General features: G+C 42.9%; 1 protein-coding gene across 4 annotated transcripts in view; it reads left to right on the top strand.

Moving 5' to 3' along the window:
- The window catches only part of LOC140738586 (UDP-glucuronosyltransferase 2A2-like), a 101,039-nt gene that overhangs the window by 11,675 nt on the left and 63,125 nt on the right, over positions 1–26,239 (top strand). The window contains exon 2 of one of the 4 annotated variants that reach the window (XM_073066100.1): positions 24,411–24,424. The exons of the other annotated variants lie outside the window; for them this stretch is intronic. Coding sequence (XP_072922201.1) covers positions 24,411–24,424 — 14 coding nt within the window. The remainder of the gene's footprint in view (positions 1–24,410; positions 24,425–26,239) is intronic. 4 annotated transcript variants of the gene reach the window in all.

The raw sequence follows: 26,239 nt of genomic DNA, 5'->3' as shown, positions 1-26,239 counted from the left end.
TACAGTTGCCCAACCCATGTCCCAGTCTCCCTGTTACAGTTGTCCAAAACCATATCCTCATCACCCTGTTACAGTTGTCCAAAACCATGTCCCCTTCACCCTGTCACAGTTGTCCAAAACCATGTCCCCATCACCCTGTTACAGATGTCCAAAACCATGTCCCCATCACCCTGTTACAGTTGTCCAAAACCATGTCCCAGTCTCCCTGTTACAGTTGTCCAACAAACTGTCCCCATCACCGTGTTACAGTTGTCCAACACCATGTCCCAGTCACCCTATTACAGTTGTCGAACATCATGTTCCGATCATCCTGTTACAGATGTCCAATACCATGTCCCCATCACCCTGTTACAGTTGTCGAAAACCGTCCCCATCACCCTGTTACAGTTGTCCAACTCCATGTCCCCTTCACCCTGTTACAGTTGTCCAACACCATGTCCCAGTCTCCCTGTTACAGTTGTCCAACACCATGTCCCAGTCTCCCTGTTACAGATGTCCAACAAAATGTCCCCATCACCCTGTTACAGTTGTCCAACACCATGTCCCAGTCTCCCTGTTACAGTTGTCCAAAACCATGTCCCCGTCACCCTGTTACCGTTGTCCAAAACCATGTCCCCATCACCGTGTTACAGTTGTTCAACACCATGTCCCCTTCACCCTGTCACAGTTGTCCAAAACCATGTCCCCATCACCCTGTTACAGATGTCCAAAACCATGTCCCCATCACCGTGTTACAGTTGTTCAACACCATGTCCCCTTCACCCTGTCACAGATGTCCAAAACCATGTCCCCATCACCGTGTTACAGTTGTTCAACACCATGTCCCCTTCACCCTGTCACAGTTGTCCAAAACCATGTCCCCATCACCCTGTTACCGTTGTCCAAAACCATGTCCCCATCACCGTGTTACAGTTGTTCAACACCATGTCCCCTTCACCCTGTCACAGTTGTCCAAAACCATGTCCCCATCACCCTCTAACAGTTGTCCAACAAACTGTCCCCATCACCGTGTTACAGTTGTCCAACACCATGTCCCAGTCTCCCTATTACAGTTGTCGAACATCATGTTCCGATCATCCTGTTACAGATGTCCAATACCATGTCCCCATCACCCTGTTACAGTTGTCGAAAACCGTCCCCATCACCCTGTTACAGTTGTCCAACTCCATGTCCCCTTCACCCTGTTACAGTTGTCCAACACCATGTCCCAGTCTCCCTGTTACAGTTGTCCAACACCATGTCCCAGTCTCCCTGTTACAGATGTCCAACAAAATGTCCCCATCACCCTGTTACAGTTGTCCAACACCATGTCCCAGTCTCCCTGTTACAGTTGTTCAACACCATGTCCCCGTCACCCTGTTACAGATGTCCAACACCATGTCCCATTCTCCCTGTTACAGTTGTCCAAAACCATGTCCCCATCACTCTGTTACAGTTGTCCAGCACCATGTCCCAATCACCCTGTTACAGTTGTCCAACACCATGTCCCAGTCTCCCTATTACAGTTGTCGAAAATCATGTTCCGATCCTCCTGTTACAGTTGTCCAACACCATGTCCCCATCACCCTGTTACAGTTGTCGAAAACCATGTCCCCATCACCCTGTTACAGTTGTCCAACACCATGTCCCCTTCACCCTGTTACAGTTGTCCAATACCATGTCCCCATCACCCTGTTACAGTTGTCGAAATCCATGTCCCCATCACCCTGTTACAGTTGTCCAACACCATGTCCCCTTCACCCTGTTACAGTTGTCCAACACCATGTCCCAGTCTCCCTGTTACAGTTGTCCAACACCATGTCCCAGTCTCCCTGTTACAGATGTCCAACAAAATGTCCCCATCACCCTGTTACAGTTGTCCAACACCATGTCCCCATCACCCTGTTACAGTTGTCCAACACCATGTCCCAGTCTCCCTGTTACAGTTGTCCAACAAAATGTCCCCATCAACCTGTTACAGTTGTCCAACACCATGTCCCCATCACCCTGTTACAGTTGTCCAACACCATGTCCCTGTCACCCTGTTACAGTTGTCCAACACCATGTCCCAGTCTCCCTGTTACAGATGTCCAACAAAATGTCCCCATCACCCTGTTACAATTGTCCAACACCATGTCCCCATCACCCTGTTAGAGTTGTCCAACACCATGTTCCCCATCACCCTGTTACAGTTGTCCAACCCCATGTCCCGATCATCCTGTTATGTTTGTACAACAGCATGTCTCCTTCACCCTGTTACAGTTGTCAAACACCATGCCCCCATCACCCTATTAAAGTTAGCCAACACCATGCCCGCATCACCTTGTTATAGTTGTCAAACACCATGTCCCTGTCACCCTGTTACAGTTCCACAGAAGCATGTCCCCATCACCTTGTCATAGTTGTGCAACATCATGTCTTTTTCTGAGAGAATTTTAGCAGCTCCTTTGCAAATTTACAGTTGTCTAAATATTTCTAGAATCTTTGTGCGTCTTTGACTGTTTATGTTAAATGAGTTTCGCTGCTTCTGTTCTTTCTGGCATGTAACTTGAACACAAGCTCGGAAAGTGGCATAAAATTGCTTTATTTTTCTCAGTAAAAAATCCTATTAATGTTAAATATATCGATTCTGCAAATAGAAACATGGAAAACCTACAGCATAATTCAGGCCCTTCGGCTCACAATGCTGTGCCAAACATACTTACTTTAGAAATTATCTAGGGTTACACAAAGCCCTCTATTTTTCTAAGCTCCATGTACCTATCCAGGAGTCTCTTAAAGACCCTATTGTATCCGCCTCCACCACCGTTGCAGATAGTCCATTCCACGCACTGATCGCTCTCTGCGTAAATAAACTTATCCCTGACATTTCTTCTGTACCTCCTTCCAAGCACCTTAAAACTGTGTTCTCTCATAGGCTTGTGTTAGCCAAATGATATAAATCTGTAGAAAAACAGAAAATGCTGTAGGATCTCCACTGATCAGTTGGCATCTATGGAGATGAACAACAGTTAATATTTCCATCTGACACCCTTCAGGAAAGGATGGTATGAATATGGCAGTTATTTATCAAATTGATCTCTCCTCATGCGGTGGTAAAATTCTGTGTGGTATCTTCCATGTGCCAGTCTGCTGATATTAATTTCGGATCAGGTCTCCTGTAGGATGAAGAATGTTCCCGGTGTTCATTGGGCAGGTACATGGATAGGAAAGTTGGGTAGAACTCAGGCAAATGGGACATCTCTGGTAGGCACCTTGGTTGGCGAGGACCTGTTGGCCAACTGTCCTGTTTCCACGTACTACAACTCAATGTCTCTGCGACTCCCTCAGAATTATCCTGTGAGGTTCCGTAAGGTTGTTATAGTCAGGGTGGTAATGGGGATATGCTCTTATTACCTATTAAATACTCCCAAAAGTGTGCATCTGAAATAGCCTCCGACAACTAAGTGCAGTTCCTGGCCTTCACGTGTGATTAGCCTCTAATGGTGGAACCATTTCTACTGAAAGCAGACGGGGCAAAGGCACCTTAAAACCAGTCACTTTGGGCAGCTGGAGCTCACCAACTGTGCTTGGCAGCACATGTAGGTGAAGGAAAATTCTGATGTCAAACCTCCAGTGCCTTGCATCTATACCCACTCTTGGGAAAGGCTTCAGGCATAAACACTGAGGAAAAATCTGGAGTTGGAGTTCTAAGAGAGCCCTACATTGAGTCCAACAATGACTGACAATTTCTGTGATGCCTCTGGTGCCACCCTGTATCGGTCCGTGCTGTTCCTTCGGATTCATCAGCGATGCGGAGGGGAAGAGCCAACTCCATGGGCAACAGCTTGCTCTCCACTTTATACTGCCTTGGCCAGCATACTGGCTTGCATGCCATGCAGACAGCTGGGATGCAACGTCCATGGTCCACCCCAACCATTGGAATGCTCTCTGAACAGCAGGATGGACAAAAACGCAGGGTTATTAACCACTTAGCACAGTCGGCCAGGGAGAAACTCAATTCCTGTGCAGCAGTATAACTCTATAACAGGAAGAAAAAATTCTACAGAAAGTTGGGGATGCAGCCTGGTCCATCAGAGCCAAAGCCCTTCCCAACACTGAGTACATTTACAATGCCTTTTAAAAGTATTAATCCCACAGCTCTTTGTTCAGATGCATAAGTTTGACATCCTGGGATTTTGGTATGTTATACTGAGAATTTTTATTTGTGAATCACATGCTCCTTTTTTTGACAGTAGAACCCAAAACCAGGGAATATTGTACAGCATGAAAAATTAAAAATTCAAAAACTGAAATGTCAGCAGATATGTCAGTGGAATGCTCATCTAGCAGGATGAGGGGATTCATGGAGCCTGATGGTCTCCCTGATGACTACACAGGTCGGAAGTGCAGTCACCTCCAGCTCCTGGAAGACCACATTAAGGAACTGGAATTGGATGAACTAAGGATCATCCGGGAGGCAGAACAATTGATAGATACAACTTTTGAGTAGGTGTTTGCACCCAGAGTGCAGAATATAGGGAGCAGATGGGTGAACATCAAGAGAGGTAAAGGGAGAAAGAAGTCAGTGCAGGGTGTCCCTGTGGCCATTCCCCTCAGCAACAAGTATACCCCTTTGGATACTGCTGAGGGGGGTAACCTATCTGGGCAAGGCAGCAGTAGCCAGACCAATAACACAACTCACAGCAAGCAGGCAGCGGAGTAGGTCGCCATTTCTCGGGAGAAAATTCAGATTTTTTTTTAACTACTTGGGATAAAAGAGGCACGACTGCACAGGCACATGACCTCAGAGCGCGGAAGGTTTAAAAAGGGAAGCAAAGACCGTTGAGTCTTATAATAAAGGGGTAAGTTACAGGTTTATTTATTTGGTGACAACAGTAGCATTAGAGGTATGCATCTAGGATTAGTGTTGTGCTTGGAGTGCCAGATGTGGGGACCCTGGGAGACTCTCAGCCTCCCAAAGGATTACATCTGCACCCAATGCATCGAGTTGAGGCTCCTTAAGGACCGTGTTAGGGATCTGGAGCTGTAACTTGATGACCTTCAGCTAATTAGGGAAAGTGAGGAGGTGATTGATAATACCTATAGATAGTGGACAGCACCTCTGTGACAGTCCCCTCAGAAATCAATATATAGTTTTAGATACTGTTAGAGCGGTTGATCCGACAGAAGAAGACCACAGCGAACAGGACTCTGGCACTGCTCAGTGCCATGATCAAGACAGCAAGGAGAAATGCAGTAGTTATAGGGGATTCCATCGTGAGGGGAACAGACAAGAGATTCTGTGAGCCAGACAAGGATACCCGAATGGTGTGCTGCCTCCCTGGTGCCAGGGTATGAGATGTCTCAGACTGGGTCCAGAGTATTCTGAGGAGAGAGGGCGAGCAGCCAGAACTCTTGTTACATGTTAGTACCAATGACATAGACAGAAAAAGAGAATAGGTCCTAAAGGAAGATTACTGGGAGCTAGGAAGAAAATGGAAAAGCCGGACCTCCAGACTAATAATCTCAGGATTACTGCCTGAGCCACATGCTAATGAAGGTAAGAATAGCAGAATTATGCACATGAATCTGTGGCTAAGTAACTGGTGCAGGGGGCAGGGCTTCAAATTCTTGGATCATTGGGATCTATTTTGGGGCAGGTATGACTTATACAAAAACGATAGGTTACACCTGAACTCAAAGGGTACTAATATCCTGGCGGGATTGTTTAGTATAGCTGTTAGGGAGGGTTTAAACTAAGTTGGCAAGGGGAAGGAAAACAGGGTGTTAGGGTCGAGGAAGAGGAAAATAGAAATAAGTCAAAGATACCACCTATTATGTCAAAGGTCACCTAACAGTAGTAGTGAGGTTGGGGATGGCATCAAACAGGAAATTAGAAATGCATGCAATAAAGGGACAGTAGTTATAATGGGTGACTTCAATCTACATATAGATTGGGTGAACCAAATTGGTAAGGGTGCTGAGGAAGAGGATTTCTTGGAATGTATGCTGGATGGTTTTCTGAACCAACATGTCGAGGAACCAACTAGAGAGCAGTCCATTCCAGATTGGATATTGAGCAATGAGGAAGGGTTAGTTAGCAATCTTGTTGTGTGAGGCCCCTTGGGTAAGAGTGACCATAATATGGTGGAATTCTTCATTAAGATGGAGAGTGACGTAGTTAATTCAGAAACAAAGGTTCTGAACATAAAAAAGGGTAACTTTGAAGGTATGAGATGTGAATTAGCTAAGATAGACTGGCAAATGATACTTAAAGGGTTGACGGTGGATATGCAATGGCAAGCATTTAAAGATCGCATGGATGAACTACAACAATTGTTCATCCCAGTTTGGCAAAAGAATAAAACAGGGAAGGTAGTGCACCCTTGGCTGACAAGGGAAATTAGGGATAGTATCAAGTCCAAAGAAGAAACATATAAATTAGCCAGAAAAAGCGGCACACCTGAGGACTGGGAGAAATTCAGAGTCCAGCAGAGGAGGACAAAAGGCTTAACTAGGAAAGGGAAAAAAGATTATGAGAGAAAGCTGGCAGGGAACATAAAAACTGACTGTAGAAGCTTTTATAGATATGTGAAAAGAAAAAGATTGGTCAAGACAAATGTAGGTCCCTTACAGTCAGAAACAGGTGAATTGATCATGGGGAACAAAGACATGGCAGACCAATGGAATAACTACTTTGGTTCTATCTTCACTAAGGAGGACATAAATAATCTTCCGGAAATAGTAGGGGACTGAGGGTCTAGTGAGATGGAGGAACTGAGGGAAATACATGTTAGTAGGGAAGTGATGTTAGGTAAATTGAAGGGATTAAAGGCAGATAAATCCCCAGGGCTACATGGTCTGCATCCCAGAGTGCTTAAGGAAGTAGCCCAAGAAATAGTGGATGCATTAGTGATAATTTTTCAAAACTTTTTAGATTCTGGATTAGTTCCTGAGGATTGGAGGGTGGCAAATGTAACCCCACTTTTTAAAAAAGGAGGGAAAGAAAAACCGGGGAATTATAGACCAGTTAGTCTGACATCGGTGGTGGGGAAAATGCTAGAGTCGGTTATCAAAGATGAGATAACAACACATTTGGAAAGAGGTGAAATCATCGGACAAAGTCAGCATGGATTTGTGAAAGGAAAAGCATGTCTGACAAATCTTATAGAATTTTTTGAAGATGTAACTAGTAGAGTAGATAGGGGAAAGCCAGTGTGTTATATTTAGATTTTCAAAAGGCTTTTGACAAGGTCCCACACAGGAGATTAGTGTGCAAACTTAAAGCACACCATATTGGGGGTATGGTATTGATGTGGATAGAGAATTGGTTGGCAGACAGGAAGCAAAGAGTGGGAGTAAACAGGACTTTTTCAGAATGGCAGGCAGTGACTAGTAGGGTACCACAAGGCTCAGTGCTGGGACCCCAGTTGTTTACAATATATATTAATGATTTAGACGAGGGAATTAAATGCAGCATCTCCAAGTTTGCGGATGACACGAAGCTGGGCAGTGGTGTTAGCTGTGAGGAAGATGCTAAGAGGATGCAGGGTGACTTGGATAGGTTAGGTGAGTGGGCAAATTCATGGCAGATGCAATTTAATGTGGATAAATGTGTGGTTATCCACTTTGGGTGCAAGAACAGGAAAACAGATTATTATCTGAATGGTGGCCGATTAGGAAAAGGGGAGTTACAATGAGACTGGGTGTCATTGTACACCAGTCATTGAAGGTGGGCATGCAGGTACAGCAGGCAGTGAAAAAGGCAAATGGTATGTTGGCATTCATAGCAAAAGGATTTGAGTACAGGAGCAGGGAGGTTCTACTGCAGTTGTACAAGGCCTTGGTGAGACCGCACCTAGAGTATTGTGTGCAGTTTTGGTCCCCTAATCTGAGGAAAGACATTCTTGCCATAGAGGGAGTACAATGAAGGTTCACCAGATTGATTCCTGGGATGGCAGGACTTTCATATGAAGAAAGCCTGGATCGACTAGGCTTATACTCACTGGAATTTAGAAGATTGAGGGGGGATCTTATTGAAACGTATAAAATTCTAAAGGGATTGGACAGGCTAGATGCAGGAAGATTGTTTCCGATGTTGGGGAAGTCCAGAATGAGGGGTCACAGTTTAAGGATAAAGGGGAAGCCTTTTAGGACTGAGATGAGGAAAAACTTCTTCACAGAGAGAGTGGTGAATCTGTGGAATACTCTGCCACAGGAAACAGTTGAGGCCGGTTCATTGGCTATATTTAAGAGGAAGTTAGATATGGCCCTTGTGGCTAAAGGGATCAGGGGTTATGGAGAGAAAGCAGGTACAGGGTTCTGAGTTGGATGATCAGCCATGATCATACTGAACGGCAGTGCAGGCTCGAAGGGCCGAATGGCCTACCCCTGCACCTATTTTCTATGTTTCTATACTGTGCAGCAAAGATGGCAAGAAGGACAGGCAGGTGAATAGACAGGATAATTTGCTGTGCGATAGAAATATAGCAAAATCAGTAACAGACACTGATCTAAATGTACTGTACTTAAATGCACACAGCATTAGAAATAAAGTGGATGACCTTGTACAGCTACAGGTTAAAAGATATGACATTATGGCCATCACTGAGTCATGGCTAAATGATGGATGTGATTGGGAGCTGAATGTTCAAGGATACACAGTGTATAGGAAAGACAGGAAGGTAGGTATAGGGGGTGGCGTGGCCCTGATGGTGAGCAACGGTATCAAATCACTAGAAAGAAGGGACATAGGATCAGATGAGGTAGAATTCTTATGGGTCGAGTTAAGAAATGGCAAGGGTAAAAAGACACTAATAGCAGTTATATACGGGCCTCCAAACAGCAGCCGGGATGTGGACTACAAGTTACAGCTGGAAATAGTAAAAGCGTGTCAGAAGGAAAACGTCAAGATAATTATGGGGGATTTTAATATGAAAGTGGATTGGGAAAGTCAGGAAGGTACTGGATCTCAGGAGAGGGAGTTTGTAGAATGCCTACGGGGTGGCTTTTTGGAGCAGTTTGTCCATAAGCCCACCAGGGGGTCGGCTGTTTTGGATTGGGTGCTGTGTAATGAACCTGAGGCGATTAGGGAGCTAGAGGTAATGGAACCCCTTGGAAGTAGTGATCATAATATAATTGAGTTCAGTTTCAAATTTGTAAAGGAGAAGCTGGTATCAGGCGTATCGATATTTCTGTGGAACAAAGGAAATTACAGTGGTATGAGAGAGGAACTGGCCCAAGTTGATTGGAAAGGTAAGTTAGATGGAGGGACGGTAGACCAGAATTGGATGAAATTCCTACAAGAAATAAGGAAAGTGCAGGAAAAATATATTCCAAGAAAAAATAAAATCATGAATGGAAAAATGGCACAAATGTGGCTAATGAGAGAGGTTAAGGCTAAAATAAAAGCAAATGAGATGGCGTACAAGGAAGCAAAAATTAGTGGGAAAACTGAGGACTGGGCGACTTTTAAAAACTTACAGAAGGAAACTAAGAAAGTCATTAGGAAAGAAAAGATAAACTATGCAAGAAGTTGACAATTAACATAAGGATACTAAGAGTTTTTTTAAAATATATGAAGAGTAAAAGAGTGACATGGGTAGATATAGGACTGATTGAAAATGATGCTGGAGAAATTTTAATTGGTAACAAAGAGATGGCAGAGGAACTAAATTAGTATTTTGCATCAGTCTTCACAGTGGAAGACATTAGCAACATACCTGATAGCCAGAGTTCTCAGGGAATAGAATTAGGTACAGTCAAGATTACTAGTGCTTGGGAAGTTAAATGGACTAAGGATAGATAAGTCTTCCGGACTGGATGAGGTGCACCCACGGGTTCTGAAGGAGGTGGCTTTGGAGATTGTGGAGGCATTGGAAATGATCTTCCAGGAATCAATAGACTCTGGCATGGTTCCGGAGGACTGGAAGGTCGCAAATGTAGTTCCGCTGTTTAAGAAAGGAGGGAAGCAGCAAAAAGAAAATTACAGACTTATCAGTCTGACATCGGTAGTTGGAAATTTATTGGAGTCGATCTGCAAGGACGAGATTATGAAATACCTCGAGGTGCATGACAAAGTAGGCCCAAGCCAGCATGGTTTCATGAAGGGAAGATCCTGCCTTAGCAACCTGTTGGAATTTTTTGAGGTAATCTCAAATAAGATTGACAAGTGAGAGGCTGTGGATGTTGTGTATTTGGATTTTCAAAAGGCCTTCGATAAGGTGCCGCATAAGAGACTGCTTAATAAGATGAGAGCCCATGGAATTACAGGAAGGACATTGGAATGGGTGGAACATTGGTTGATAGGCAGAAAGCAAAGGGTGGGAATAAAGGGATCCTGTTCTGGTTGGTTGCCGGTTACTAGTGGTTTTCCACAAGGGTCAGTGTTGGTGCCACTTCTTTTTACACTGTATATCGATGATTTAGATTATGGATTAAATGGTTTTGTGGCTAAATTTGCGGATGGCACTAAGATAGGTGGAGGAGCAGGAAGTGTTGAAGAAACGGAAAGGTTGCAAAGAGACTTGGTCAGTTTAGGAGAGTGGGCAAAGAAATGGCAGATGAGATACAATGTTGAGAAATGTACAGTTGTACATTTTGGCAGAAGAAATAATTGGGCAGATTATTATTTAGATGGGGAGAAAATTCAAAAATCGGAAGTGCAAAGGGACTTGGGGGTCCTCGTGCAAGATACCCTAAAGGTTAACCACCAGGTTGGATTGGCAGTAAGGAAAGTGAATGCTATGTTGGCATTCATTTCAAGAGGAATAGTGTATAAGAGTAAGGAGGTGTTGATGAGGCTCTATGGGGCACTGCTGAGACCTCATTTGGAATACTGTGTGCAGTTTTGGGCCCCCTATCTTAGAAGGGATGTAATGATGTTGGTGAGAGTTCAGAGAAGATTTACGAGAATGATCGCTGGAATGCAGGGGCTAACTCGCACTAACGGCACTTTGTGCATTACTGTGACATTCTGGTGCTGCTGCAACTTATTTTCTGCTACTTATCTATTTAATACTGTTTTTCTATTACTGTCTTGTTTTTATCTACTGCTTTATTTAATTGCCTGAGAGGAAGCCAAACAGAGTTTCATTGTATCTCTGTATAATGACAATAAAGATCATTCATTCATTCATACGTATGAGGAGCATTTGTTGACTCTTGGACTGTATTCATTAGAGTGTAGAAGAATGAGAGGGGATCTCATCGAAACATTTCGAATGTTGAAAGGGTTTGACAGAGTAGATGTGGAAAGGTTGTTTCCCTTGGTGGGTGAGTCCAGGACAAGAGGCCGCAGTCTTAGAATTAGAGGGTACCCATTTAAAATAGAGATGAGGAGAAATTTTTTTAGCCAGAGGGTACTGGATTTATGGAATTTGTTGCCACATACAGCTGTGGAGGCCCGATCATTGGGGGTATTTAAGGAGGAGATTGATAGGTGCCTAATTAGTTGGGGTATCTAAGGGATATGGGGAAAAAGCCAGAAATTGGAACTAGATGGGAGAATAGTTTAGCTCATGGTGGAGTGGTGGAGCAGACTCGATGGGCCGAATGGCATACTTCTGCTCCTTTGTCTTGTGATCTTGGTCGGCTCTGAGCCTCAGAAGGGTGTGGTGAAATCAGGTGGAGCAATGATTATAGGGGACTTGATAGCTGGGGGTCAGATAAGAGACTCTGCGGGAGTAAAAGAGATGCCAGGATAGTCTGTTGCCTCCTGGGTGCTAGGGTCCAGGATGTCTCTGAGCAGTTGCAGGATATTCTGCAAGGGGAGGGTAAGTAGCTAGAGGTCCTGATATATGTTGGTACCAATGACATAGACAGGAGAAGGATAGAAGTCCTGTGCAGTAAGTTTAGGGAGTTAGGAAAGAGGCTGAAGAGCAGGACCTCCAAGGTGGTAATCTCCAGATTATTCCCAGTGCCACAAGCTAGGGAAGGTCAGAACAGGAAGATGGCGCAGACGTATGAGTGGCTGAGGAGATGGTGCAGGGGCAGGGTTTCAAGTTCTTGGGTTATTGGAACCTTTTCTTGGGAAGGGGTGACTTGTACAAGTGGGATGGGTTGCACCTGAACTGGAAGGGAACCTATATCCTGGGAGGGAGGTTTGCTTCTGCTATTGGGGAGGGTTTAAACTAGATTTGCAGGGAGTTGGGAACTGAAGTGAAGAAACAGAGGATGGGGCAGATCGCGCACAAGTAGAGACAGCTTGTAGGGAGTTTGTGAGGAGGGATAGGCAGATGATAGAGCAACAATGCACTCACCCAGATGGGTCGAGATGTGTCTATCTTAATGCAAAGAGTATCATAAACAAGGTGGATGAACTTAGAGCATGGATCAATATGTGCAACTATGACATTGTAGCCAATACAGCAACTTGGATGCCATGGGCAGGAAAGGCTGCTGAATGTTCCAGGCTTTAGATGTTTCAAAAATGACAGGGAGGGAAGCAAAAGAGGTGGGGAGTGGGTTTGCTAATCAGAGATAGTATCACAACTGTAGAAAAGGAGGAAATCATGGAGGGATAATCTACTGAGTCTCTGTGGATGAAAGTCAGAAACAGGACTGGTGCAATAAATCTACTGGGTATTTTTAATAGACCACCAAATAGCAACAGAGAGATTGAGGAGCAAGTCGGGAGGCAGATTTTGGAATGGTGCAATAATAATAGGGTTGTTGTGATGGGTGATTTTAACTTTCCTAATATTGACTGGCATCTCCTTAGAGCAAGGGGATTGGATGGGTTGGAGTTTGTTCGGTATGTTCAGGAAGGTTTCCTCACGCAATATGTAGATAACCCAACTCAAGGAGAAGTTGTACTTGATCTGGTTTTGGGAAATGAGCCTGGTCAGGTGTCAGATCTCTCAATGGGTGAGCATTTTGAAAGTAGTGATCACAACTCTATCTGCTTTACCATATTGCTGGAGAGGGACAGGAGAGACAATTTGGGTAAACATTTAATTAGGGTAGGGGGAAATATGATGCTCTTAGGCAGGCAGTCAAGAAGCATTTGCATGGCATTCTGCATAGTTACATTCCATTGAGTCAGGGAAAGGATGGTAGAGTTAAAGAACAATGGTGTACAAAGGAGATAGAAAATCTAGTTAAGAGGAAAAGAAAAGCTTATGAAGTTTTCAATAAACTAGGTAATGATAGAGATCTAGAAAATTACAAGTGTAACCCCTGGGTCGCCTCAGGCATCGCTCAAACTCGTTCTAGTCTAGGGGGAGCAGCCTTCGGCCCCGCCAAACTGGGTAATCAGCTGGTGTGGATGCTGTGTGATGTCCTCGCCTCGCCCAAAAAACAGACAGTACACCTTATGCGATTAAATGAGTACAATTTATAAAGATTACTATAACTAAGCGATTACTAACGATACAGTATATATGAATAAGAGAAAAAAAGAAAAGGCGCCAAACTTATCAAAGTCCAAACCACTTCGTGCACAATCGTTGGAGCTCAATTACTGAAGTATTTTGGCATTCGATCCCCTCGACTCCTCGACCCGCCTCCTGGGACCCCCACGGTGGTCGACCAGACGCTCCACACTCCTCTGTCTCCGTCTCCTCTCATCACCAAAACCTTGGGCCGGGGACCGTCGCCCAGCTTCCAGCATCCCGTCCTCTGTCTCTCACTCCATCGCCCCGACTCCCCAAAATCCCGCCAACAATCAGTTTACAGTCCCAAACAAGCTTCCAGCACTTATCATAACAAAGACGCTAGCATTCCTACTATTAACACAGGCGCCAGCATTCCTACTTTTAACAAAACAAAGACGCCATTTTGATTACATACACAGTAACAAAGAAAAAGAAAAAAACCCCGTTACACTAGGATGCCAGGAAGAAGCTCAAGAATGAAACTAGGAAAGCTAGAAGGGGCCATGAGAAGGCCTTGGCAAGCAGGATTAGAAAATCCCAAGGCATTCTACAAGTATGTGAAGAGCAAGAGGATTAGCCGTTTGAAAATAGGACCACTCAGAAGTGAAAGTGAAAACATGTGCATGGAGTCAGAGGAGGTAGCGGATGTACTTAATGTATACTTTGCTTCAATATTCACCAGTGAATAGGACCTTGGCAATTGTGGAGATGACTTACAGTGGACTGAAATGCTTGAGCATATAGACATCAAGCTTTTGCTGGAGCTGGAGCTTTTGAAAGGTATTAAACATAGAACATAGAATAGTACAGCACATTACAAGCCCTTCAGCCCACAATGTTGTGCCGACCCTCAAACCCTGCCTCCCATATAACCCCCCACCTTAAATTCCTCCATATACCTGTCTAGTAGTCTTTTAAACTTCACTAGTGTATCTGCCTCCACCACTGACTCAGGCAGTGCATTCCACACACCAACCACTCTCTGAGTGAAAAACCTTCCTCTAATATCCCCCTTGAACTTCCCTCTCCTTACCTTAAAGCCATGTCCTCTTGTACTGAGCAGTGGTGCCCTGGGGAAGAGGCGCTGGCTATCCACTCTATCTATTCCTCTTAATATCTTGTACACCTCTATCATGTCTCCTTTCATCCTCCTTCTCTCCAAAGCGTAAAGCCCTAGCTCCCTTAATCTCTGATCATAATCCATACTCTCTAAACCAGGCAGCATCCTGGTAAGTCTTCTCTGTACCCTTTACAATGCTTCCACATCCTTCCTATAGTGAGGCGACCAGAACTGGACACAGTACTCCAAGTGTGGCCTAACCAGAGTTTTATAGAGCTGCATCATTACATCGCGACTCTTAAACTCTATCCCTCGACTTATGAAAGCTAATACACCATAAACTTTATTAACTACCCTACCTACCTGTGAGGCAACTTTCAGGGATCTGTGGACATGTACCCCCAGATCCCTCTGCTCCTCCACACTACCAAGTATCCTGCCATTTACTTTGTACTCTGCCTTGGAGTTTGTCCTTCCAAAGTGTACCACCTCACACTTCTCCGGGTTGAACTCCATCCGCCACTTCTCAGCCCACTTCTGCATCCTATCAATGTCTCTCTGCAATCTTTGACAATCCTCTACACTATCTACAACACCACCAACCTTTGTGTTGTCTGCAAACTTGCTAACCCACCCTTCTACCCCCACATCCAGGTTGTTAATAAAAATAACAAAAAGTAGAGGTCTCAGAACAGATCCTTGTGGGATACCACTAGTCACAACCCTCCAGTCTGAATGTACTCCCTCCACCATGGCCCTCTGCCTTCTGCAGGCAAGCCAATTCTGAATCCACCTGGCCAAACTTCCCTGGATCCCATGCCTTCTGACTTTCTGAATAAGCCTACCGTGTGGAACCTTGTCAAATGCCTTACTAAAATCCATGTAGATCACATCCACTGCACTACCCTCATCTATATGCCTGGTCACCCTTCAAAGAACTCTATCAGGCTTGTTAGACAGGATCTGCCCTTCACAAAGCCATGCTGACTATCCTTGATCAGACCATAATTCTCTAAATGCCCATAGATCCTATCTCTAAGAATCTTTTCCAACAGCTTTCCCACCACAGACGTAAGGCTCACTGGTCTATAATTACCCTGACTATCCCTACTACCTTTTTTGAACAAAGGGACAACATTCGCCTCCCTCCAGTCCTCCGGTACTATTCCCGTGGACAACGAGGACATAAAGATCTTAGCCAGAGGCTCAGCAATCTCTTCCCTCGCCATGTAGAGCTGCCTGGGGAATTTTCCGTCAGGCCCTGGGGACTTATCCGTCCTAATGTATTTTAACAACTCCAACACCTCCTCTCCCTTAATATCAACATGCTCCAGAACATCAACCTCATTCAGCAACAATAAATATATGAGTGAGGCAGGATTTTGATAACAAACAAAAACATTTATTAAACACTGAAAAACAAACCCCCAAAAGTAAACAAATCACTAACGTAACCGGAAATCAGCTGCTGTGTGGCAGCTTAAACAGTTCTTAAAGCGATGTTGCAAAAACAGTTCTTCAAAGTAGTATTGCAAAAGTTCAAAATGCTTACAGTCCATTTAAGGGAGAGACTTTTTAAGATGATTTAAATTCTCTTTCACGTCGTGTTGTTGCAATTCCCAGTCAAACCACACTTTTCCCATGAAGAATTTACGAAGATGAAATGAAACGGCTTAAAGGCACTGACCTTTCCTTTACAACACTGTACTCAATCCTTTCTGCTATTCACAGGGATTAACATGAGCACGGTCAACGAATTCCTTCCGAATGATGATCAAACAAGGTCGAACCTGTTTCACCATCGAAATCGACTTTCCTCGATCTTTTAACTCCCGAACTCCGATCTTCACTCTCCACTGATTCTCAACTAGCAGTATTATAAAGAAACTGCTGGCAATGACCTTTTAAACTTTAGGCATTAAATAAAACTCCATCTTTTAACCACACCGTCATAATATTAAATCACGCAGTGGCATGAAGTCAACATGGCAAATCCAGGCACGAACTGCCCCTCCTCACAGGGAGGGGTCCTCCTTTTATACTCTGTAAAAAAAACCTGTCACATGACCTCTACTGGCGGGAAAATGACGTCACTCCACCATCACAAGACCGTTACCTCAAGTCCAGTATAGCTTTAACACCTGTCACGTGACAAGTACAACACTGTCACGTATCACGGGTACCTAACACCTCCCTCCAAAAGAAAATTTTTTTGGTCTGTCAAGAACAAAAATTTTAACAATTATTTACAAGCAAAACAAATGTATAAATTTTATAACATACACAATATATAATACAGTATCATCATATAACATCTTACAATTCACAATACAGTAGGAGTGTTACAATGGTAAAAAAAAACACTCCATAAAAAAATTTACATTGTACATTCAACATCGAGATAGACAATCAGCAACCACATTATCTTTACCTTTAATATGAGTTATCACAATATTGTACTCTTGTAACATCAAACTCCAATTTAATAACTTTCTGTTTTTGTTTTTCATCTTACTCAGAAAAACTAACGGATTATGATCAGTGTAAACAATAAGTGGTTTTTGAGTTGTACCAACATATACCTCAAAATATTCCAAAGCTAAAACAAGAGATAACAATTCCTTCTCTATTGTCGAATAGTTTCTTTGACGCTTATTAAATTTCTTAGAAAAGTAAGCTACTGGATGATCAATCTCATCACCCTCATTCCTTTGCATTAATACTGCTCCTGCAGCCTCATCACTAGCATCTACAGCTAATGAAAAAGGTTTTTCAAAATCGGGTGCCTTGAGCACAGGTTGTTGACATATCATTGTTTTCAACTTTTCAAATGCTTCTTGGCAAGGTGCTGTCCACACAAACTTCACATTCTTCTGCAAAAGGTTAGTTTAATGGAAGGGCAACATTAGCAAAATTCATACAAAATTTTTGATAATATCCTACCATTCCCAAGAATCTTCTGAGAGTTTTTTTCCCCGTTGGAGTGGGAATCTGTAAAATTGCCCGAACTTTTGCCTGAACAGGAGCTACCTTACCTTAACCCACAACATAACCAAGGTAAGTCACAGTGGCATGTCCAAATTCACTCTTAGCTAAATTAATAGTTAAGTTAGCTTTTGAAAGCCTTTCAAACAATTTTTCCACCACAATAATGTGTGCTTCCCAAGTATAATTTCCTGTCACTAAATCATCAATATAAGCATCAGTATCTTTCAATCCCTGAATCACAGAGTTAATCATCCTCTGGAAAGTACCTGGGGCATTCTTCATCCCAAATGGAAGAACATTATATTCATATAGCCCAGATGGAGTTACAAATGCAGAAATCTCTCTACCTCAGTCCGTTAATGGAACACACCAATACCCTTTCAATAAATCAATCTTTGTAAGGAACTTTGCTTTTCCAACTTGATCTACACAATCATCTACTCTAGGAATTGGATATGCATCTGTTTTCTTAACAGCATTCACCTTCCTATAGTCCGTACAAAACCTAATACTACCATCTGGTTTTGGCACCATAACACAGGGTGAACTCCAATTCAAGTTAGAAGGTCTAATAATATTATTCTCTAACATATATTTAATTTCTTTCTCAGCAAGTTTACATTTTTCTATGTTCATTCTACATGGGTGTTGTTTAATAGGTTTGGCATCTCCAACATCTACATCATGTGAAGCTATAGTAGTCCTTCTCGGAACATCTGGAAACAAATCCTTATATTTAAAAATTAATTTCTTCATCTGTTGTTTCTGCTCTAGCTGTAAATGTGTTAATTTCTCATCAATATTTTCCAGAATGGTTGAATTTGGTAACCTAACAGAAACAATGTTGGATTTAGAATGAAATTCAGATGAATCATCTATCATATTCCTAGTTAAATCAAACTCATTCTCACTAACCACAACAGTCACAATATCAGATTGTTTCTCAAAATATGGTTTAATCATATTAATATGACAAAGTTGTGTTGACCTTCTACGATCTGGAGTTTTTATCACGTAATCCACATCATTGATTTTAGACACAATTTCATAAGGACCATGAAATCTAGCTTGTAAAGGATTCATTTGCACTGGGAAAAGAACCAACACCTTATCTCCAGGCTTAAACATCCTCATCCTAGCTTCTTTATCATACCAAATTTTCATTTTCTCCTGAGCCAATTTTAAATTTTCCTTGGCTGAGCTACAAGCTTTATGTAACCTGTCCTTAAATTTCAAAACATAGTCCAACAAATTAGTGTGTATTTCCTTACTAATCCACTTCCTCATCAACACTCCTTTTTCCAAGTAATATCCTACTGGCACCTTCTCAATTTCACTATCTAGTAGAGCTTGTTCTCTTAATTTTATAATCTCAGGGTCTCTATTCTGCTCTGCTATCATCTCCTTCCGAAACAGAGATAAATCTTCATAGTCAGACTTACTCCAAAAATCCTGTCCAAACAACAAAGGTAAAAAGGTCTCTGACACATCCTCAAACCTCGAATCCTGAGTTGAACAGTCATGAGTAACAACCTCATTCTGCGCATCAATCTTTTTAGCCATAGCTCTAGTCACAACACAGGAAGAATCTGTGTTAGAATTCATCTCTGGTTCCTCTGACTCCATTGTCAAATGCACTTCAGGAAAAACTTGTCCACCCACCAAGTCATTACCTAACAATAAAGAAATATCCTTCACAGGTAAGCTATGCTGTAATCCTACTTGAACAAATCCTGTAACTAACCCTGACTTTAAATTTACTTTATGCAAATGTACAGGCATAAAATCACTCCCAACACCTCTTATATAATTTACCTCTCCAGAATCAGACTCTTCATTAAACTTCAATACACTGTCTAACATCAGTGATTGAGAAGCTCCAGTATCCCTAAGGATTTTTATTGGCACCAGAGTAGATCCTTCTTTCAAGGATACAAACCCTTCAGTTATAAAATGATCATATCCCTTTTTAACTTGGTCAGACTCTAACAAAACCTCATTTGTTTTTATTGAACCCTGTAATTTTACAGGTGCTTCAGTATGTTGCACACAAGCATCTGGAACTGCTTCCTTCTCTTTCTTTTTCAATCTGAAACAGTTAGCTATTATATGGCCAGGTTTCTTACAATAGTTACAAATAGGACCAAACTGTCTTTCCTTCACAGGTTTTCCTTCCTCCTTACCTTTCTCATTAACTTCTGATTTAATTTCTGATTTACCTTGAGTCTCCATGTTATTTTTCCTCTTAAAAATTCTGCCCTGAGGAAATTTATTCTTATGGATTAAAACATACTCATCAGCTAATCTAGCACAGTCCTGCAATGTATCAGTATCCCTCTCATTTAAGTAGGTCCTTACTTCAACAGGGATGCTTCTTTTAAATTCCTCCATTAAAATCAGCTCTTTCAATGTATCATAGTCCTCATTTACATTTTTAGAAGAAACCCATCTCTCAAAACACACAGCTTTATCATAGGCAAATTCCACATAAGTTTTTTCCACAGACTTCTTGAAACTTCTGAATCTTTCTCTATACGCTTCTGGGACCAACTCATATGCTTTTAAAATATGCATTTTCACAATATCATAATCAAGTGCCTGCGCAGCAGTTAAAGCTGTATAAACTTGGTGTGCTTTGCCTTTAATTACACTTTGTAACAACACTGACCATTTATCTTTCGGCCACTCTGAAATCTGAGCAATCGTTTCAAAATATTGGAAATATATTTCCACCTCTGTTTCACTAAATGGAGGGACCAATTTAATTTCTTGACTAGCAACAAACGGTTTTCTAGAACCAGAAGACTGATTCCCAGACCTTAATTCCATCATCGCACATTCAAATTCCCTTTTTTTCTGATCAGCTTCTAACCTACAATGATCCAACTTCATTTGTTCGATTTACAACTGCATCTCCAGATTACTTATTGGAAACGACTCTAAAATTGATTCATCAAAATCACCTGAATCCACATAGTGTGACGCGATTTTTCTCTGTATTAGAGCCTTTGACGTAGTCTTCAAAATACCTTTAAGTTGCAATCTACTAGCTATCTCAGACACCTCAGTTTTTTTCGCCTTCACTAATGACTCCGCGTCTGGCGAAGCCAGAAACTCATCAATATTAATTGTTGCTGAATACCACTCACAAGCCAATCAAACAAAAGAATCAAGTATTCCCCTCTTCCAAAACACCGATTCAAAATTTAACAAGCATTTAAACTCAAATGATTCATCTCGGACGCAGCCCCCATATTTATGTTACGGATTCAGCAACAATAAATATATGAGTGAGGCAGGGTTTTGATAACAAACAAAAACATTTATTAAACACTGAAAAACAAACCCCCAAAAGTAAACAAATCACTAACGTAACCGGAAATCAGCTGCTGTGCGGCAGCTTAAACAGTTCTTAAAGCAATGAAGCTTAAACATTTCTTAAAGCGATGTTGCAAAAACAGTTCTTCAAAGTAGTATTGCAAAAGTTCAAAATGCTTACAGTCCATTTAAGGGAGAGACTTTTTAAGACGATTTAAATTCTCTTTCACGTCGTGTTGTTGCGATTCCCAGTCAAACCACTCTTTTCCCACGAAGAATTTACGAAGATGAAATGAAACGGCTTAAAGGCACTGACCTTTCCTTTACAACACTGTACTCAATCCTTTCTGCTATTCACAGGGATTAACACGAGCACGGTCAACGAATTCCTTCCGAATGAGGATCAAACAAGGTCGAACCTGTTTCACCATCGAAATCGACTTTCCTCGATCTTTTAACTCCTGAACTCCGATCTTCACTCTCCACTGATTCTCAACTAGCAGTATTATAAAGAAACTGCTGGCAATGACCTTTTAAACTTTAGGCATTAAATAAAACTCCATCTTTTAACCACACTGCGTCATAATATTAAATCACACAGTGGCATGAAGTCAACATGGCAAATCCAGGCACGAACTGCCCCTCCTCACAGGGAGGAGTCCTCCTTTTATACTCTGTAAAAAAAAAACCTGTCATATGACCTATACTGGCGGGAAAATGACGTCACTCCACCATCACAAGACCATTACCTCAAGTCCAGTATAGCTTCAACACCTGTCACGTGACAAGTACACCACTGTCACATGTCATGGGTACGTAACACCTCTCATTGGTGAATACCGAAGAGAAATATTCATTGAGGACCTTGCTTACCTCCACAGCCTCCAGGCACATCTTCCCACCTTTATCTCTAATCAGTCCTACCTTCACTCCTGTCATCCTTTTGTTCTTCACATAATTGAAGAATGCCTTGGGGTTTTCCCTTACCCTATTCGCCAAGGCCTTTTCAGCCCCTTCTTAAGCTCCTTTCTTGCTACCCTATATTCCTCAATAGACCCATCTTATCCTTGCTTCCTAAACCTCATGTATGCTGCCTTCTTCCACCTGACTAGATTTTCCACCTCACTTGTCACCCATGGCTCCTTCACCCTACCATTCTTTATCTTCCTCACCGGGAGAAATTTATCCCTAACATCCTGCAAGAGATCCTTAAACATCGACCACATGTCCATAGTGTATTTCCCTGCAAAAACATCATCCCAATTCACACCTGCAAGTTCTAGCCTTATAGCCTCATACTTTGCCCTTCCCCAATTAAATATTTCCCTGTCCTCTGATTCTATCCTTTTCCATGATAATGCTAAAGGCCAGGGAGCAGTGATCACTATCCCCCAGATGCTCACCCACTGACAGATCTGTGACCTGACCCAGTTGGTTACCTAATACTAGATCTAATATGGCATTCCCCCGAGTCGGCCTGTCAACATACTGTGACAGGAATCCGTCCTGGACACACTTAACAAACTCTGCCCCATCTAAAGCATTGGAACTAATCAGGTGCCAATCAATATCAGGGAAGTTAAAGTCACCCATGATAACAACCCTGTTATTTTTGCACCTTTCCAAAATCTGGCTCCCAATCTGCTCCTCGGTATCTCTGCTTCTACCAGGGGGCCTATAGAATACCCCCAGTAGAGTAACTGCTCCCTTCCTGTTCCTGACTTCCACCCATACTGACTGAAAAGAGGATCCTGCTACATCACCCACCTTTTCTGTAGCCGTAATAGTATCCCTGACCAGTAATGCCACCCCTCCTCCCCTTTTTCCCCTTCTCTATCCCTTTTAAAGCACTGAGATCCAGGAATATTGAGAATCCATTCCTGCCCTGGTGCCAGCCAAGTCTCCGTAATGGCCACTACATCATAATTCCATGTATGTATCCAAGCTCTCAGTTCATCACCTTTGTTCCTGATGCTTCTTGCATTGAAGTACACACACTTTAGTCCTTCTACCTTACTACCTTTATACCCTTTATTCTGCTTCTCTTTCCTCAAAGCCTCTCTATATGTTAGATCTGGCTTTACTCCATGCACTTCTTTCACTGCTCTATCGTTCCGGGTCCCATCCCCCTTGCAAGTTAGTTTAAACCCTCCTGAATCATGCTAGCAAACCTACCTGCAAGGATGTTGCTCCCCCTCGAGTTCAGGTGCAACCCATCCAATCAGTACAGGTCCCACCTTCCCCAGAAGAGATTCCAATGATCCAAAAATCTAAAATCCTGCCCCTTGCACCAACTCCTCAGCCACGCATTCAACTGCCATCTCCTCCAATTCTTACCATCACTATCACGTAGCACTGGCAGCAATCCTGAGAACACCACCCTTGAGGTCCTGTTCTTCAGCCTTCTGCCTAGTTCCTGAAGCTCACACTTCAGGACCTCATCCCTCTTCCTACTTATGTCATTGGTCCCAACATGTATCACGATTTCTGGTTGCTTTCCCTCTCGTACCAGAATGTCATGCACCTGGTCAGAGACATCCCGGACTCTGGCACCCGGGAGGCAACAAACCATGCGGGTTTCCTTCTCACGTCCACAAAATCTCCTGTCTGCTCCCCTGACTATTGAGTCTCCAATGACGACAGCTCTCCTCTTCTCCGTCCCATCCTTCTGCACCACAGGGTCAGACTCAGTGCCAGAGGCCCTGCCACAGTGGCTCACACCTGGTCGGTCGTCCCCGCCAACAGTATCCAGGATGGTAAAATTATTATTCAGGGGAATGGCTACAGGGGTGCTCTGCACTACCTCTCTACTCACCTTCGCTTTCCCCCCTCGGACTGTCACCCAACGACCTGCTTCCGGCAGCCTAGGTGTGACTACCTCCCTGTAGCTCTCATCTATGACTGCCTCATTCTCCCTTATGAGTCGAAGGTCATCCAGCTGCTGCTCCAGATTTCTTACATGGTCTTCCAGATCGCCCAGCCGCATGCGCTTCTGGCAGATGTGACTCTGCGGGAGAGGGGAGTTCCCCCAAGGCTGCCACATCTCACAGGAGAGGCACATCATCGTCTCAGGAGGCATTGTAAAGACTAACTGGGAACAAGCTCGTCCTCCACCTCTTCTCATCGAAGCCTCTTGAGTCAAAGCCTCAAAGCTCCACTCCTTCACAGGCTCACTCACTCACTGGCCACTTTCCTGTGTTAGATAAGTCACCAGGACCAGATGAGATATACCCCAGGCTACTGTGGGAAGCGAGGGAGGAGATTGCTGAGCCTCTAGTGATGATCTTCGCATCATCAGTAGGGATGGGAGAAGTACCAAAAGACTGGAAGGTTGCAAATATTGTTCCCTTGTTCAAGAAAGGGAGTGGAGATAACAGAGGAAATTGTAAACCAGTGAGTCTTACTTCAGTGGTGGGCAAGTTCAGAGGTTCAAAGGTCAAGTTTAATGTCAGAGAAATGTATGCAATATACATCCTGAAATGCTTTTTCTTCACAAAACATCCACGTAAACAGAGAAGTGCCCCAAAGAAGAAATGACTGTTCATTGGAGTTGAAGTTGTTGGAGAAGATCTAGAGAGGCAGGATTTATGAGCATTTGGAGAGACATAATCTGATTTGGGATAGTCAGCCTGGCTTTGTCAAGGGAAGGTCGTGCCTTACAAGCCTGATGGAATTCTTTGAGAATATAGCAAAACACATTGATGAAGGTAGAGCAGTGGATGTAGAGCATATGGATTTCAGTACGGCATTTGATAAGGATCCCCATGCAAGGCTCATTCAGAAAGTAAGGAGGCATGGGATCCAAGGAGACCTTGCTTTGTGGATCCAGAATTGGCTTGCCCACAGAAGGCAAAGGGTTGCAGATGGTTTGTATTCTGCATGGAGGATGGTAACCGGTGGTGTTCTGCAGGGATCTATTCTAGGACCACTGCTCTTTGTGATTTTTATAAATGACTTGGATGAGGAAGTAGAAGGGTGAGTTAGTAAGTTTACCGATGACACAAAAGTTGGGGGTGTTGTGTATAGTCTGGAGGGTTGTCAGAGGTTACAGCAGGACATCGATAGGATGCAGAACTGGGCTGAGAAGCTATGTTCCCTCTGAGTTGTGTGCGTGCGCACACGTTTTTCAACCAGCGCACAAAGGAAATTAATGTGCACACAAAAGGTTAGTTGCCTAAAATAATGTAGTAATTAATAATTATACTTATTGAAATTAATATTTTAGCTAAATGTTTCTGTTAACTAATTAGTTGGTTTTTCAAATACCACAATGCACGTCACTAATTTACGTCACCTCATCTTTCCTGTTCTGGTTTGTACAGCTGCATCACGGCGGCAGCCATCTTTGGCGGACAGTGTTCATATCATAAAGTTTACAAAGATGTTTCAAATCCTGAAGATAGCTTACTAAGTTTTTATTGAAAGAAATGTTGATTCACTATGTCAAATTCAAAAGAAGCGAAGGGCGTGAAGTGCAAAAGAACTGCAAATTTGTTTAAAGTTGAATGTGTTAACAAAATAGTAGAAACTGCTACACTGAAAGTTCATTTTCTAGCTGAAAATACTATAATAGTTAGGGAGTTTAATGATTTCAAATTTTCCATGCAAGAAAAAATTAAATCCAAACTGATTTCAAAGTTTGCTCAAATGGTGGCATTTCTACTTCAAAATGAACAGCCTTGCAACTTTTGCACAGTTGATGGACATTGGGGGAACCTTTCTTGCATCTCGTGCGGGCTGTGAGTGAGGTTTTGGCCTAATGAATCAACTCAAAAACAATCTGAGAAACTGTTTAGGTGAATGTCATTTGGATATGTTAATAAGAATCAAAAGCTATCAATTGGATGGAAATTCTATTAGTCTAGGTAGAGCTTACAAAGAATGGGTAAATGCCAGACAGGAGAGAGAAAAAATAGCTGAGTGACTTAAATATGTACCGTATGTTATTTTGTTGTTATTCTGTGCAGTTTTATGTCAAGTATTTAGTAAACCTACATAAAACTGCGCCATGTGTGCATTCAGTGTGCACATACTTCTGTCACAGGAAAAAAATCTGTGCAACACAAGATTTTTGTGCACACTGACTACTAAAAATTAGAGGGAACACTGCTGAGAAGTGGCAGCTGGAGTGCAACCCAGATAAGTGTGAAGTGGTTCATTTTGGTAGGTGAACTTTGAAGACAGAATATAATATTAATGGTAAGTCTCTTGGCAGTGTGGAGGATCAGAGGGATCTTGGTCTCTGTGTCCATAGGACACTCAAAGCTGCACAGGTTGACAGTGTTGTTAAGAAGGCATACAGTGTATTGCCCTTCATCAACAGTGGGATTGAGTTCAAGAGCCATGAGGTAATGTTACAGGTATATGGAATGGAGGGTTATGGGCTGAGTGCAGGTAGGTGGGACTAGGTGAGAGTAAGCGTTCGGCATGGACTAGAAGGGCCGAGATGGCCTGTTTCTGTGCTGTAATTGGTATATGATTAGGTCTGGTCACCTCACTACAGGAAGGATGTGGATACTATAGAGAGAGTGCAGAG

This window comes from Hemitrygon akajei, chromosome 2, assembly GCF_048418815.1.
Source record: "Hemitrygon akajei chromosome 2, sHemAka1.3, whole genome shotgun sequence".
Taxonomy (NCBI): Eukaryota; Metazoa; Chordata; class Chondrichthyes; order Myliobatiformes; family Dasyatidae; genus Hemitrygon; species Hemitrygon akajei.
This window is presented reverse-complemented; position numbering and strand designations above follow the sequence as displayed.